The sequence below is a fragment of the Bos indicus genome, chromosome 16, assembly GCF_029378745.1.
Source record: "Bos indicus isolate NIAB-ARS_2022 breed Sahiwal x Tharparkar chromosome 16, NIAB-ARS_B.indTharparkar_mat_pri_1.0, whole genome shotgun sequence".
Lineage (NCBI taxonomy): Eukaryota > Metazoa > Chordata > Mammalia > Artiodactyla > Bovidae > Bos > Bos indicus.
The window spans coordinates 76,826,043-76,842,574 of record NC_091775.1 but is presented as its reverse complement, the minus strand read 5'-3'; the positions used below and the strand labels follow the sequence as shown (position 1 = coordinate 76,842,574).

At 41.6% G+C, this 16,532-nt stretch overlaps 1 protein-coding gene across 2 annotated transcripts in view; it reads left to right on the top strand.

Annotated features, from left to right (window-relative positions):
• Nucleotides 1-13,235, top strand: part of ASPM (assembly factor for spindle microtubules) — a 60,361-nt gene extending 47,126 nt beyond the window's left edge. For both annotated transcript variants that reach the window (XM_070768702.1, XM_070768703.1), the window contains exons 19-28: nt 120-286; nt 2,326-2,422; nt 3,461-3,670; nt 4,994-5,146; nt 5,978-6,166; nt 6,761-6,953; nt 7,306-7,460; nt 9,640-9,816; nt 10,844-11,013; nt 12,984-13,235. In XM_070768702.1, coding sequence (XP_070624803.1) covers nt 120-286; nt 2,326-2,422; nt 3,461-3,670; nt 4,994-5,146; nt 5,978-6,166; nt 6,761-6,953; nt 7,306-7,460; nt 9,640-9,816; nt 10,844-11,013; nt 12,984-13,086 — 1,614 coding nt within the window. In that variant the 3' untranslated portion in view covers nt 13,087-13,235. The remainder of the gene's footprint in view (nt 1-119; nt 287-2,325; nt 2,423-3,460; nt 3,671-4,993; nt 5,147-5,977; nt 6,167-6,760; nt 6,954-7,305; nt 7,461-9,639; nt 9,817-10,843; nt 11,014-12,983) is intronic.
• The last annotated feature ends 3,297 nt before the right edge of the window (nt 13,236-16,532 follow it).

Here is a 16,532-nt window from a genome sequence, read left to right as displayed (position 1 = left end):
TGACGGCGTTTCTGCAGTTGATCTTGTCTGCCTGAACTTATATTAGTTGTTTTCCAATACTGACTAAAAAAACTATTAGACATCTCATTGCATATTTGTTATGTTTATTTGTTTAATAGGCTGTGTGGAGGAGACACAAAGCCAGGAAATATTTGCGAGAAGTGAAAGCTGCCTGCAGGATTCAAGCCTGGTACAGGTGCTGGAAAGCACGTAGGGAGTATCTGGCTGTGTTAAGAGCTGTTAGAATCATTCAGCGTTGCTTCTGCACCCAACAGCAGCGAAGACGGTACTGTGTCAGCTGTAGAGGACAGTGTGGTGTGTGTGTGTGTGTGTGTGTGTGTGTGTGTCAAATAATACCACTTGTTGGTTTTTCTTTTAAATAGTTGCTATGCTTAATTTATATGGTTTGTTGATGTTTTCTCCATTACTGTAACAAAATTATCTCTGAGATTGCCTTATTTTTTTGAGATAGAGCCTTGATGGTATAATCCAGTTGTTGTTGTCCAGTTGCTCAGTCATGTCTGATTCTTTGAAACCCCATGGACTGTAGCACGCCAGCCTTCCCTGTCCTTCACTCTCTCTCAGAGTTTGCTCAAACTCATGTCCATTGAGTGAGTGATGCCATCCAACCGTCTCATCCTCTGTCATCCCCTTCTCCTCCTGCCCTCAATCTTTCCCAGCATCAGGGTCTTTTCTAATGAGTCAGCTCTTCGCATCAGGTGGCCCAAGTATTGGAGTTTCAGCTTCAGCATCAGTCCTTCCAATGAATATTCAGGACTGATCTCCTTTAGGATGGACTGGTTGGATCTCCTTGCAGTCCAAGGGACTCTCGAGAGTCTTCTCTTAGCATCACAATTCGAAAGCATCAATTCTTTGGTGCTCAGCCTTCTTTCTGGTCCAACTCTCAGATCTATACGTGACTACTGGAAAAACAGCTTTGACTATATGGACCTTTGTTGGTAAAGTGATGTCTCTGCTTTTTAATATGCTGTTTAGGTTTGTTATAGCTTTTCTTCCAAGGAGCAAGCATCTTTTCATTTCATGGCTGCAGTCACCATCCACAGCGATTTTGGAGCCCAAGAAAATAAAATCTGTCACTGTTTCCACTTTTCCCCCATCTACTTGCCATGAAGTGATGTGAAAGTATTTACTTAAATTTGATTAACTCAGGTTCTTAAGGATAAGGGTACAGATGGAGGAATGGGAAGTAGGTAAAATGATATAGTACTGTGGCTTTGCTTGTTAGTGCACTGGTCCATTTTGTTTGTTGATTTAGTTATTGGCAACATTTCTTTTTTTTTTTTTAAGCTTGTATTATCACCTGTTCTCTATCCTTAATGATGACATAATTACCAACTTGTCTGTGTTAATTCTATTTCCCTCTTCCTGCTTCATTTCTTTGAAACACGTTTTCAGAAGCTCTTACCAGATCGTTCATGCTATTGTTTATTCCACAGTGTAAGAATTTTTTCTTCTGTTCCCAGAATTGATGAATTATTGTATCGTGGTTTAAAGATTGTTTTAGGAGAGCACACTCGTGTTAGAAGTGTCTCTTGATTAATTCCATGGGTAGAGTCAGGCTTAACAAATAAACATAGTTGCTGCTCTCAGCTATTAAGGACCAGTATTTAGTTTTCCTGTTGACATTCAGCCTTATTTTCTAGGAAGAGTGGTGACATGACTTAGTTGATCTCTCTGTCTTTTCCACACAGTTGTGAACAGATAAAGACCTGCCCATTCTATGTTGTTGCCTATTACTACTATATTGACGCTAAAGTTTAATCGCGGTCCCTCGCATTTTAAGTTTTTCTCCGGTTCTGTCTTTTGAGATCTTTTGATAGCACTCATCTTTTTCAGTTGAGTGTCCACTTCTCACTTGCTGATGCTGTTCCACCGTCCCACGCTCTCTTCTTGGCCACCTCTGTCTGCTTAAAGACTTTATTACAATGTGGACTCAGATTTTATTCTCTGCCATTCATTCTACCACCACCCCTTTATTGAGGCTTTTCTCTAGATCTAGCTAATCCTACTTTCTCCTGATCAGTTCAGAATCTTTTGTCATTCTAGAACTTACTATTTCCTGACCACTGAAACACTGCCAGTTGTAGAATTTCTTTTGCATTGTGTTGTCCTGTTGTGTCTCTGTGTGTGTGTTTGCACCATCCTGATTGCTAGACCCTGATATAAATTACTCGTTTCCAGTTTTTATTTATTCTCTTCTTGCCTTTCGTATACCTTCTTTCTCCTTTAGTATTTATAGGGGCGGGCAATAAATACTTACTGAATAAATTAATTTGAAATCGCTTTCCAATAATTGCTTTGTAGGTTTTTGAATGTGAGAGCATCAGCAGTCATCATTCAGAGAAGATGGAGAACTGTACTCTCTGGAAGAACAACTCATGAACAATCCTTAATGACTAAAGTAGGTGTTAAAAAAAGCAGTTCATGTGTAAAGAACTACTTTAGAAAATAGAAAACAAAGAGTCAAGACCTAACTATACATTTATTTTAATTACATCATTGCAGTCAATTAAAAATTATATTCACTCATAAAAATACTATTTGTAAATATTTTTGTGTGTGTGTACCTATATTTATAAAGTATTCTCAAAGTTTGAAGTGATTTATTTGGAAAAAAGTCATAATAGATGTAGCATATCTTATCTGTATGAGTCAAACACATACTCTTTCAGCCACAATTGGTGATCTGTTTAAAATATTTAGCATCAGGTTTAGAATAGTACTGATACCTATGATCTTTTAATAAATTAAAAGTTTACTTGTAAATGTTTACATTCATGTAGTATTCACTATGTATGATTATATACCCACTATTATTATTACACCTTCTATTATATATTTACTAAGGGGATTCTCATGAGGTAGTTATTGTCAGCATTCCCGTTTTATAGATGAGTAAAGCAAGGTCTGGAGACGAAAAGGGATTTGCTCAAGGTCACTCAACTAATACGTGGGGGTCTGTGTCATAAAACAAATCTAGTTCCTGTTTCAATCCAGAGATTTACATGGCTTGGAATTTGATTGTAAGGATGTTCTGGAACCAAGGAGCCTACGATGGGCTGGGCCTGCACTGCGGTTCTTGAAGCTGCTGACAGCTTCCCTCACAGCTGCTTATGACGTCCATTCTCCTCTCTAGAGTGTAACTAGTTGTTTTATTAGGTGTGTCTGTCCTGTAGTAATATTAGTCCTTTGCTCATTCACAGTGAAAAGTATTAAGAGAAAGAGAGGGGAAGAGTACCTGGTATCTATAGCTCCTGGTTTACATCCCCATGAAACTTCACTTTCAGCTATAGACCTCTATGGGTTTTGAAATCTATGACATATGACATCTTAAACTAAAAAATATGCATTTTATTTTACATTGAGAAATTCCAGAACCTCCAGTGAGTTGAAATATTATATCTATATGTTAACATCACTTGCAAATTTTTCCTTATAGAGACATCAAGCTGCTTGTTTGATCCAAGCAAATTTCAGAGGATATAAAGCAAGGCAGGCATTTCTCCAGCAGAAATCAGCTGCTTTGACCATACAGAGATACATACGAGCCAGGAAGGCTGGGAAGCATCAGAGGATGAAATATGTTGAATTAAAAAAATCTACAGTTGTCCTACAAGCACTGGTGCGTGGTTGGCTCGTAAGAAAAAGGGTGAGTATTTTTAAGTAGGATATCTGTTTCCTGGATGCTCCCCAGAAATACAACATAGATTCTCTCGTGTAATAAATCTTAACAAAGGAGCTGAAGTCTGAGTGAGGGCTCCACCTGTGCAGCAGGTTGATATCCACGTCGTCCTGTGCTACCACAGGCAACTCTGTCAGGGCGTTGTAAGACCATCCTGCAATGATTTCCACACCTTCAGCAGGGAAGAATCCTCCTTAGGGAATTCGTAACGTCCTGGGCATCCTATATATGCAGCACTGGCAAACAAGAAAAAAAAACTTAAAGGAGAAATCTGTGTTTTGTTCTTTGAGTATAAGCTGGAACTCTGAAGGCCGAAGGCCCCTGTCAGGAGCTTCTGCTACAGGAGTCCGCTACATAGCGACACTGCCTGACACTAGAGAGATCTGATCAGATGTTTGTCCCACTTGATATCACCGTCTCCAGCCAGTCTGCTTGGAACACGCCAGCCCTTCCTGATTTTAGTATTCCTAGACCTCTCCTGTCGCAGAAGGCAATGGCACCCCAGCCCAGTACTCTTGCCTGGAAAATCCCATGGATGGAGGAGCCTGGTAGGCTGCAGTCCATGGGGTCGCTAAGAGTCAGACACGACTGAGCGACTTCACTTTCCCTTTTCACTTTCATGCATTGGAGAAGGAAATGGCAACCCACTCCAGTGTTCTTGCCTGGAGAATCCCAGGGACGATGGAGCCTGATGGGCTGCCATCTATGAGGTCGCACAGAGTCGGACACGACTGAAGCGACTTAGCAGCAGCAGCAGACCTCTCCTGTTACAATTAGTACATTTTAAGCCTTAACTAGCTGGTATTGGGTAGCCTAATTAAATTCTTGAGTGAAGTGCCCAAATATAGTTTTGCTTTCTATACCCTCAGTTAGGGGTTTCACCACTGAAAATATTGTAAGGAATATAATTGGGGGCTTCCCAGGTGGCTCAGTGGTAAAGAATTTGCCTACCAATGCAGGAGACATGAGTTCAGTCTCTGGGTCGGGAAGATCCCCTGAGGGTGGAAATGGCTCCCCACTCCAGTATTCTTGTCTGGGAAATCCCATGGACAGAGGAGTCTGGTGTGCTACAGTCCATGGGGTCGCAGAGTCAGACACAACTTAGTGACTGAACAACAACAGCAAAGGAATATAATTACTTCAAGTTACAATGTAGATAATTTTAATAGTTAAAAGTTAACTTACTATTGCTAATTTATATAACTTGATATTGAAGATATACAGAAATAAGCATTGGTTGATCGTCTCAAGAGTTAACTATTTGATTGTTAATCTTTTTTTCTCCTTCAGATCTCAGAGCAGAGAGCCAAAATTCGGCTTCTTCACTTTGCAGCAGCTGCCTTTTATCACCTGTCTGCTCTTAGAATTCAAAGAGCCTATAGACGTCATGTGGCTCTGAAGCACGCTAACAATAAACAGCTTAACTCAGCCATCTGTATTCAGGTTAGCTTTCCTTTGCATTAAGACTATGATCTAATTTTTGTTTATAAAGTTTTTTGATATTTCATAAGCAATTTCCAAATACCTCTAGTAAGGTTATGTAACATTTAGCTTTGGCCACACAGCTGTTAGGATGTCTTGATGGTTTAGAGATAAGTTGATGTTTTATGGCACGGTACTGAAGCTATGACTTATTCTCTGGTGCTTTGGACTCATTTACTCTTCTGCTAGCAACATCTGAGGGTACCTGTTTCTTTCTCGACACTCTTGCCAACTTGTGGCATTGGAAGACTTTGTGATTTCTGTCATTTTGATGAATGGCAAATTATATCATTTTTGTTTTGGATTTCCTTTGACTGCTAACAATTCTGAAAAAAAAATGTCACCTGTGTTGATTATTCAAATTCTTATCTGTGTATAATGTGCTTTAAAAAGATTTTTTTCCATATACCTTGCTTGTTTTTCTGTTGAGTGTTTTTTTTTTAATAAATTATAGGAGTTCTTTATGTATTCTGAATAAGAATCCCATTTGTGTATGTTAAGTAAAAAAAGTAATTGAAGAATAATACACAGCTTAATAAGATTTATATAAATTATGAAATGAGGAATATGTTGTACAGGGTTGAATTCACATGCACACACTTACACACGCACACATTCACACTCACATACTATGGCCTGGAAGGATCTGCACCAACTTGGGTGGGAAAGTCATGCCACTGGGGAGGGTTGAAAGAAATCCAATATAATGTTCTATTTATTTCATTTGTGTATATATGTATACATTTATTTAAAAAACCTGAAATAATAAAGATCTTCATCCATCTGAAACAGAGATGGTTTCGAGCAAGATCACAGCGTAAGAGGTTTCTTCAGAAATACAGCATCATAAACATTCAGCGTGAAGCTCGAGAACAAGCGAGGCAGCGCAGCAGGGCTGCCTCCGTAATACAGAGAGCTGTCCGCCGTTTCCTCCTCCGTAAAAAGCAGGAAAACTTTAACAAAAGAATTGCTAAAATTCAGGTAACCGAAAATATTATGATTTTGCAATTCATCTACATGATATCTAACATTTTATTTTATTTTATTTTTTGGCCATACCTCAAGGCTTGCAGGATCTTCGTTCCCCAACCAGGGATTGAACTCAGGCCACAGCATGGAAAGTGCTGAGTCCTAACCACTGGACCGCCCGGGAATTCTACATCTAACATTTTAAAAAGCACAATCTCACTCATTCTAGAAAACTAAGGCTGGCCAAAAGAATCATTCATAAGCACTATGCTACCATAATTTCATTGTTAAGCACTTTATTTTCAAATTCCCTTTAGGAAGTTGATGACTGAGAGCTGCAAAAGTATTTTTGCATTTTGAATACAGTTAGCCACCTTTGACCAATGAATGCTACTTTAGCTCATATACAGGAATATTATACATATTTCTTCTTAGAAAAATTTATTTTGCTCTTTATTAGATCCTGAATTGAAGTTCTACTTGTAAACTGTCTGACTGCATCATATAATTTTACTGAAAATATTTACTTTGTTTGGAAGTAGATATAGATATAAATTCACAACACCAGGGGTTGCAATCTTCACGTTACTGGTTTGTCTCTTTAAGGCACTATGGAGAGGATATTCTTGGAGGAAGAAAAATGATAGTACAAAAACTAAAGCCATTCGACAGAGACTTCAGTGTGTTAACAGGGAGATTCGAGAAGAAAGCAAGCTCTACCACAGAACAGCAGTCGCCCTGCACCATCTCCTGACGTACAAGTACCTTTCCACCGTGCTTGAGGCCCTGAAGCACCTGGGTTAGTTTGTTTCAACAGTCTCTTGTAGAAGGCTAGAAATGCATTTTTACCTTAGAGTAGACAAAGAAGGGGCTTCCCAGGTGGCGCTAGTGGTAAAGAGCCTGCCTGCCAGTGCAGGAGATGTAAGAGACGTGGGTTTGATCCCTGGGTTGGGAAGAGCCCCTGGAGGAGGGCATGGCAACCCACTCCAGTATTCTTGCCTGGAGAATCCCCATGGACAGAGGAGCCTGGCGGGCTACAGTCCATGGGGTCACAGAGTCAGACAGGACTGAAGCAACTTAGCACACACGAGTAGTTAAGATGCTGATTTTTGTTGTTGTGACTTTATCTTTTTTTTTCCTTCCTCTTTCAGAGGCAGTTACTAGACTGTCTTCAATTTGCTGCGAGAAGATGGCCCAGAGCGGAGCAATCTCTAAAATATTTGTCTTGATCCGAAGCTGTAATCGGAGCGTCCCGTGTATGGAGGTCATCAGATACGCCATGCAGGTCTTGCTTAATGTCGCCAAGGTACTTTCCAGCTCGATTGTGAAGCGTCCCGTGGTCCAGAGCTGTCCTCCAGCAAGTTAGGTCTATGCTTGCTCATCACTAGAGCTGAGATCCCCAAGTTACAGTGCATTTACTGCATGCCAGGGTTTTAGGGGGATATGTTGACTCGTTTAACATGGCTGTACATAGAGACACTGAATATGTTATGATTTTATTTCTTCTGTTGTTGTAGTATTCATAACGGTGATGGCAAGCATTTATCAAGGACTTGCTAACTACGTGCTAATGCTTCTCATGCAGCATTTAATTAAGTCTTCATGTTAATCCTCTAAGGTGGTTTGTATCATCCTTCCCATTGGTTGTTGTTATTTTTTGTTCAGTCGTGTCCTACTTTGTGACCCCATGGACTGCTGCCTGCCAGGTTCCCCTGTCCTTCACTATCTCCCACAGTTTGCTCAAATTCACGTCCCTTGAATTGGTAATGCTGTCTAACCATCTCATCCTCCGTCATCCCCTTCTCCTCCTGCCTTCAGTCTTTCCCAGCATCAGGGTCTTTTCCAATGAGTTGGCTCATCAAAAATTAGGTGGCCAAAGTATTGGAGCTTCAGCATCAATTCTTCCAATGAATTTTCAGGGTTGATTTCCTTTTGGATTGACTGGTTTGATCTCCTTGCTGACCAAGGAACTCTCAAGAGTCTTCTCCAACACCACAATTTGAAAGCATCAATTCTTCAGCGCTCAGCCTTCTTTATGGTCCAACTCTCAGATCTGTACATGACTACTGGAAAAACCATAGCGTTGACTATATGGACCTTTGTTGGCAAAGTGATGTCTCTGCTTTTTAATATGCTGTCTAGGTTTGTCATAGCTTTCCTTCCAAGGAGCAAGCATCTTTTAATTTCATGGCTGAAGTCACTGTCCCCAATGATTTTGGAGCCCAAGAAAAGAAAATTTATCACTGCTTCCACTTCTTCCCTATTTGTCATGAAGTGATAGGATCAGATGCCACGATCTTCATGTTTTTAATGTTGAGTTTCAAGCCAGCTTTTTCACTCCCTTCTTGTAGTGAAGGAATAATCATTCTTACGGGAGGGAGGGTCCCAGCCTGAGGACCAGCGTGTGGTCAGTGGTGGGGCCAGACGTGGGCTTACGCCCCCCCCCCCCCCCCCGCTGGAGCTGACCCTCTACACGCTGTGCTGTGCCAGAGCAGCAGCACCTCTTCTCATCACAGCCAGCAGAGCAGGATGATCCACCACTGTACTCGGGGCTCCCTGGGACCTCTCGGTACGAATGTCAGCCTTTTGGCCTTGGACTGCTCAAGGTAGTCTCCACCAAACTGACACATGCAGAGATGTCGACATGGCAGGTTTATCCTCCTCGCCCTATCCATCAGCTGTAACTTCGAGACTTCCCCTGGGCTTTTTCTCTTTGAGGAGTAGTGGTTGAGACAAGAGACTCTGATGCCAGACTGCCTGGGCTTGCATCCCAGCTCTGCCGCTCACTCTGGGTTACTCAGCCTCTCTGTGCTTCCCTTTTTTTAATGTAAACTGAGGGTAGTCATCGTACCTTTCTCATAATGTTATTGTGAGAATTAAATGAATCCGTGCACATAATGTGCTTGATCCACAGATGTGCCAAACAAGTGCTAAGTGTTCATATTGCTTAGTACCAGTAGCATTATCTGTTACCATGCAGATGTCAACATGAATCTAATGATGCGATTCACAATTAAAGCATGAAAGATATATTCTTGGCTAGTGATCGTCACATTTATTTATTTTAAAGCAAGCTCACCTTCTTCTCAGGAAGCATGAGTAGGGTAACAAGCAGTAAATCTTATCTTTATGGTTATCTTAACCTAGGATTACCTATCACAGATATGTTATCTTTTTTCTGAGAGGGTCTCACTAAAACGTCCCTGGTTTTTACCTTGTTTTCATTTACATCAAGGTGTGCACTTTCAGAGATTTCAGATTTGATTCATTTTTTGTGGAACTTTAAAGTAGGTTGGGAAGAAAAACATTAAAAGGCGCATGTGCATATAAGATGGATCCAGAAATGACCTCGGAAAGTCATCTCATAAAGTCCTCGCTCTTGATGCACATGGTCCAAAATATGGCTCTCAGCCTCCTTCTCAGTTGGTGTTTCTAAGAGAATCTGCCCTCATTGTAACTCGTAACCTGGTTCTGTTCTCCTCCAGTATGAGAAGACAACTTCAGCGATTTATGATGTCGAAAACTGTGTAGATACACTGCTGGAGCTTATGCAGATGTACCAGGAAAAGTCTGGTGATAAAGTCGCCGACAAGAGCAGAAGCATTTTCACAAAAACCTGTTGTTTGTTGGCTGTTTTATTAAAGACGACAACTCGAGCTTTGGTGAGTATTCATTAGCTTTTTTTCCTTTGCGGTTATTTTTGCATGTTCTTAAGCCCAAGACTTTTATGCAGAAATTATCATAACTTAAATAGGGTTTTGTGTGTGTTCACACCTGCTTTTGGGGCTGATCTGATTGTTCCTCACGTGTCAGAGGAGCTGAATTCTAGAAGTAGAATTTATTACAGCCCTTGAAGTAGGAAAATGGAACCCACTCCAGCATTCTTGCCTGGAAACTTCCATGGACAGAGGAGCCTGGCGGGCTGCAGTCCGTCAGGCCACAAAGAGTCAGACATGACTGGGCACACACAGGAGCAGCCAGCTTCCATGCACTTGAGGGAAGTAAGAACCGTGCCAACCAGGAAGCAACATCCTCTCGCTGTGATGTAAAGACATGTCAGACGTTCCCTGGTGAGGTCTCTGCGTTACCCTCTCCAGGTGTGCAGGCAGCAGGGCTCACCATGGGCCGGGATAGGATTGTGACCTTTATCCTGAGAACTATGGGAAACCACCGAAGGTTTTTTAAGCAAAGGAATATGTTCAGTTTAAGTTTTAACATCACCTTGGCTGCTGATTGAAGAATGGATTTGGAAGAGCATGTGAGATGTAGGGAGACCATCAAGGAAGGAGGCAAGTGTAGGCACTCAGTGGTCTGGGCCAGAGACTGTGCTTGACCTGGGGCTGCTTCTGTGAGAGGTAGGTGGGTAACGCTGTAATCTTTGATAAGGTAAAATTCATGAGACTTGGTAACTATAAATAATAGGTATATTGACTCTAATGTTTGCTTTTTTTATTCAGTATGGAATTAAGTGTATAATTTTTGAATATTTGCCCTCTTTGTGATTCTTTTAAATTAGTTTATAGTTTGAACCAGTCTAACTGCTGCACTTGGAGAGCATGGCTTTTTATTGTTAAAAACTTGTCATTTACTGCACAGTGTTTGTTAACTGTGATTGATTTTTCTGGCAAAGAAAGGATATGAAGTTTAATCCTTGTTACTGTTTTAAGAAACATACATTTTCTTTTTCAGGATGTTCAAAGTAGGTCCAAAGTTGTCGACCGTATTTATAGTCTCTACAAACTTACAGCTCATAAGCATAAAGTGAATACTGAAAGAATCCTTTGTAAACAAAAGAAGAATTCTTCTGTGAGCCTTTCCTTTTTTCCAGAAACACCTGTAAGAACCACAATGGTTTCAAGGTGAGCAGTACATGTACCCTGCAGTTCCGTGTCACCAAACATTCATTTGTTCATTAAGGCAGGGCTTCCCGGGTCGCTCAGTGTTAAAGGATCCTCCTGCCAAGCAGGAGATGCAAGAGATGTGGGTTCAGTCCCTGGGTGGGGAAGATCCCTTGGAGGAGGAAATGGCAACCCCCTCCAGTATCCTTGCCTGGGAATCCCGTGGACAGAGGAGCCTGGCGGGCTGCAGTGCACAGGGCTGCCGAGAGCCGGACGCTACTGAGCACTACCACCACCTTTTCTACGTATGATGTTTATTTAATAACTTGGTATATTTTAATATGAATTATATTGTAGAACTATTCATATATTAATGAATAGATTCTTCCCCCCACCCCCACCCCCCCTTTTGAGATTTGTTGTTCAGTTGCTCAGTCATGTCCAACTCTTTGCAACCCCAAGGACTGCAGCACACCAGACTCCCCTGTCCTTCACTGTCTCCTGGAGTTTGCTCAAACTCATGTCCATTGAGTTGGTGATGCCATCCAACCATCTCATCCTGTCATCCCCTTCTCCAGCCCTCAATCTTTCCCAGCATCAGGACACAGTCAGGGGTTTGTTTTTGGGGGGGCGTTGTTGGGGGGAGTGGGCAGGTAAAACTCCAAACAGTCTACATGCACCTTTTCTGAGATAAAATATTTCAGTCACAACAAGGTTCCCTTGTGCCCCTTTCAGTCAGTTCTCTCACGTTGACCCCCGATTCTGGAAACTGCTGACATGATTTCAGAATCTTTAGTTTTGCCTTTTCTGGTTTGTCCCGTACATGGGATCAAACACAGGCAGCTTCCTGTGATGAACTTTTCTATTTAGCTTAATAAATCCACCTTCATGAGGTTCATCCACATCTTACCTGGCCTAGATTTCAGCTCTCTCTTCACACAGTGCTCGTCCATGACAGGGAAACACCCACTCTGTGTGACCACTCTCCACCCCCCACCCCCCACCAATTAATTGATACTTGGAATTTGAACTGAAAAGAGTAAGAAAATGGAATTGTGTATAGTGGTAGGGATTCATGTGAGGAAGATGGATATGATGCTGTTTTCTCAGTGAAGGAGATTATAAACATTAACTCAGCAGCAGATGGGGGAGGGTGTGGAGGGGACATTTGAAAAATAAAATAGTCATCTTGGGGAAAGAGAAAGGAAGCAATCTCTAGGTGGTTTCAATCGCTGGCGTACAGTCAGCCAGCCTGGTTGTGCAGTTTCTCTTTAGCACTGTTCAGCTTGCAGGAATGGAAAAGGCAGATACCTGGATTCAACTGGGAATCCGACTAGAACTTTCCAGCTGAATTCAGTAGGAAAGAGCAACAATAGCGTTAACAGCATTTTCAAAGGAGATTATACTGGGGTACCCAAGGCAGCCGGGAGGGAAAGGTGTGCAGCGCTGTGCTGGGGGCGGGCCTGCACTGAGGTCCCGGAAGTGGGCCCCCAGCGGGCGGAGCGTGCGAGCATGGACATGTTAAGTTGAAGGATGCTGATGAATCCCAAGTGGTGGTTGGGGATGGAAGGCCGGGCACCTTCTGAGGGTGGTGCCAGTTTATCGTGTGGTCACATGACAAGGGGTGGCGCTGCAGGAAGGGGGCAGAAACGGACAGAAGAGGGGTTATCTCTTTGGCTGCAAGGATTTGGAGTTCTGAGATGGGACAGGAGTCCAGTGGAGACCAGGAACCAGGTTTACAGACAAAACCCTGGGGTTTCATGGCTGAATAGCCTGAGCTTCAAAGGAGCCACCATCATCCTTCGGGGAAGATAGGTAGAAACGATCTGAAGTTATGAAAGACAATAACAGGAAGCCTTCCACCTGCGTGAGGGGCCTGGAGGGGGTGATGTGTCCACGAGGGGCTACCTTTCAGTTAAGACAAAGCGGTAGACATGACTCTTTTTTAAGAGAAGAACTCGGTTAATGAAAGGTTTTTGTTCTTCTCACAGACTCAAACCAGACTGGGTTTTGAGAAGAGATAATGTGGAAGAAGTCATGACTCCTCTGCAAGCTATTCAGATGGTGCTGGACACGCTCAGCCTTCCTTATTAGCAGAGGCAAGCGTCTCGGCCTGTACAGGAAAAGACAGGAAAGCTCATCACGCAGATGGAAAGCGTTTTTAGGTTTCTTTGTACAACTTTTAAAAATCTGACTTTGTATTAAAATTAAAAAGATATATGTAATAAATAAACTTTATATCATTTCTTTCTCATTTAATAGCTTTATTCAGGTAACAAACTAATGTCACAACATGATTCCAACACTGTTGTCCACGGCTGTCATCTTAAAATAGTGCATTAGTTTGAATATAATCATATTCCTAAAGGGAAAGGAGTAGCTTAGTGTGCCTGTTTTATAGGTAAATTGAGGCATTTGTCCAAAATAAATGTTGAAAAGTTAAGAGTCTGCCAACTCACGTAGAAGTGAGAAGAGGATAAAATAACCCCACAAATGCCATCTACCCCTGCTTCCTGACTGACAACCATCCAGATGGGCAGCTGAGCCCCTCCGGGCACATTGGGCAAATTCAGCCCACCTCATCACATGCTAAAAACCCTACACTCGGAACTGAGTGGGGCTATAATTTGACCTGGGGAGAGCAAGGTTGTAATAGAAACTCTAGTCCCTGAGCACAGACCTGAAGAAGGTTCATTTACGAAACACAACCTGTTTTTCATAGCTTTGGGTCACTGCTGCCAACCCTGCACCCGTGGTTCCTGGGCCGCAGACACCTACCTCCAGTGGCTGTTTGCAGTCTGATCGGGTCCCAAAGTCTGTCTAGAAATGGGGGCCAGGACAGTTCTTAACTGTTAGAAATAAATCAGTAGTAGCCAGAAATGGAAAGACCATTTAACTACTTGTTGGAATAAGGATTAAACTTAGTCAGAAATTGTCTGAGACCTGGTTAGAATAGCTCTAAAGACCATACTGATGTATTGTAGAATATATTGAAAGTAACTGGAGAGGTTTTTTTTTTTGTCTTCCAATAAAGTGTTTTGGGCACTCTTGGTACTGAGAATTTTCCAAATGGTGTGGTTTTTGTTGACTCTTCCAAATGCTTCATTTTTCATGTCACAGAATTTTAGTATAAACAGTTTATTTACTTGGTAAATTATACTGCTAGGATATAGTCAAGCAGCATAAAATGTTATTAGTAATTGGAATACCAATTACTATTTGCACAAGAACTATTTTTATTAAGTTATACATGAAAGGTGATTTCCAGATAGTACATTTAAAACCTTTTACTGATTAAGAAAATGCTGTCTTTTTGATTACTTTTTAAATTTTTATATTGTCCACCTGTCACTGATTCTCTGTATAAAGAAAGCATTATAAGCTACTATAGTTCTACTTTTAACAAAGGAAGAATTTCAGTGAAAACACTTTACTTATAACTTCTTCACAGGAGGTAAAATCAATATAGATAAACATTAATTTATAATCTATATTTGAGGGCATGTGTATTTGTGGGTGTGTCTAAAAATTTCCAACCTATGTAAAGAAAGAAGGATATGGTCTAAAAACCTGCTTATTTCAAGAAATGCTTATGGAGGCTACATAAAGTAGTGTTTCTAAAGCTTGCGTAGATTATGGACCATTTTTTTTTCCTCCGATTTTACAGAAGCCTATTTCAGAAACATCTTAAAAGAACAGAGGTTTTTTTTTTTTTTAATAATCTAATTTTATTTTGATTTTTTTTTGTTTTTTCACCTTTTGGCCTCACCATGCAGCAGGTGGAAACTTAGTTTCTCTACTAGGGATCAAACCCACACACCGCGCTTCAGAAGCACAGAGTCTTAACCCCTGGAATGCCAAGGAAGTCTCTAGTTTTATTCTATGAATAATACTCCATCATTAATGCAGATAACTTGTATTTGGAATAATGGTTTATTTTGGATTATCTAAAAAAACGAAATTTGTTCTAAACTTTGCCCTTGCTTTGCCAAGGCATCATTAGTTTCATACCTGCTGAACATTATTTGAAACAGATTCTTCCTTCTATCAATAATTGTGATTGATCTTTATTGTGGTATGTTGGTACATTCAGATCAGATCAGCCACTCAGTCGTGTCTGACTCTTTGCGACCCCATGAATCGCAGCACGCCAGGCCTCCCTGTCCATCACCAACTCCTGGAGTTCACTCAGACTCATGTCCATCGAGTCAGTGATGCCATCCAGCCATTTCATCTTCTGTTGTCCCCTTCTCCTCCTGCCCCAAATCCCTCCCAGCATCAGAGTCTTTTCCAGTGAGTCAACTCTTCGCATGAGGTGGCCAAAGTACTGGAGTTTCAGCTTTAGCATCATTCCTTCCAAAGAAATCCCAGGGCTGATCTCCTTCAGAATGGACTGGTTGGATCTCCTTGCAGTCCAAGGGACTCTCAAGAGTCTTCTCCAACACCACAGTTCAAAAGCATCAATTCTTTGGCGCTCAGCCTTCTTCACAATCTAACTCTCACATCCATACATGACCATAGGAAAAACCATAGCCTTGACTAGATGAACATTTGTTGGCAAAGTAATGTCTCTGCTTTTGAATATGCTATAATTTTGAGCATTACTTTGCTAGCATGTGAGATGAGTGCAATTGTGTGGTAGTTTGAGCATTCCTTGGCATTGCCTTTCTTTGGGATTGGAATGAAAACTGACCTTTGCCAGTCCTGTGGCCACTGCTGAGCAAATCTGGAAAACTGGTGGGTTGCCATTTCCTTCTCCACAGGATCTTCCTGGCCCAGGAACCAAAGCCAGGTCTCCTGCATTGCAGGCAGACTCTACCATCTGAGCCACCAGGGAAGCCCTATGAGAAGTGCCTCCTACATGCTGGGATGAAATCTCTGTGCTTCCCTTCCCTTAAATCTTGGCCCCGAAATTCTTCAATGTCTTAGTAGTGCACTACTGCCTTCCAACAGCTTGACAAATGTTTTATTAAATATTTATAGTTGCTATCAATGTCCAGCGCTTTGGTTCAGATAGTAAAGAATCCACCTGCCAATGTAGGAGACCTGGGTCTGATCCCTAGGTTGGGAAGATCCCCTGGAGGAGGGAATGGCCACCCATTCCAGTATTCTTGCCTGGAGAATCCCATGGACAGAGGACCCTTGTGGGCTACAGTCCATGGGGTCACAAAGAGTCAGACATGACTTAGTGACTGACACACACGTGGTGGCTATCAGTAAGAGGATTGAGCTAAAACAACCCAATCCACCTGTGATGGAGGAATTCCCATTCTTCTGACTTTCAAATATGTTCAAAATGTTGAATATGATGTGGCTTGTCATGATGTCAGCAACTTTGTCTGATTTGGTTCAGCTAAAGTATAAAAAGGTAAACTCATACATGAATTTTTATAGCTGGATAACCTGATAGAGCAGATACAGTAAAATGTTAAAAACTGCTGAATTTTGACATTTCAACAGTGGTTGAATCAAAGAGTTTGATCGACTAGTCTGTGTGCATACTTGTCTTGAAATAAAAGCTGGTGAGAAAGCGTGTGAGG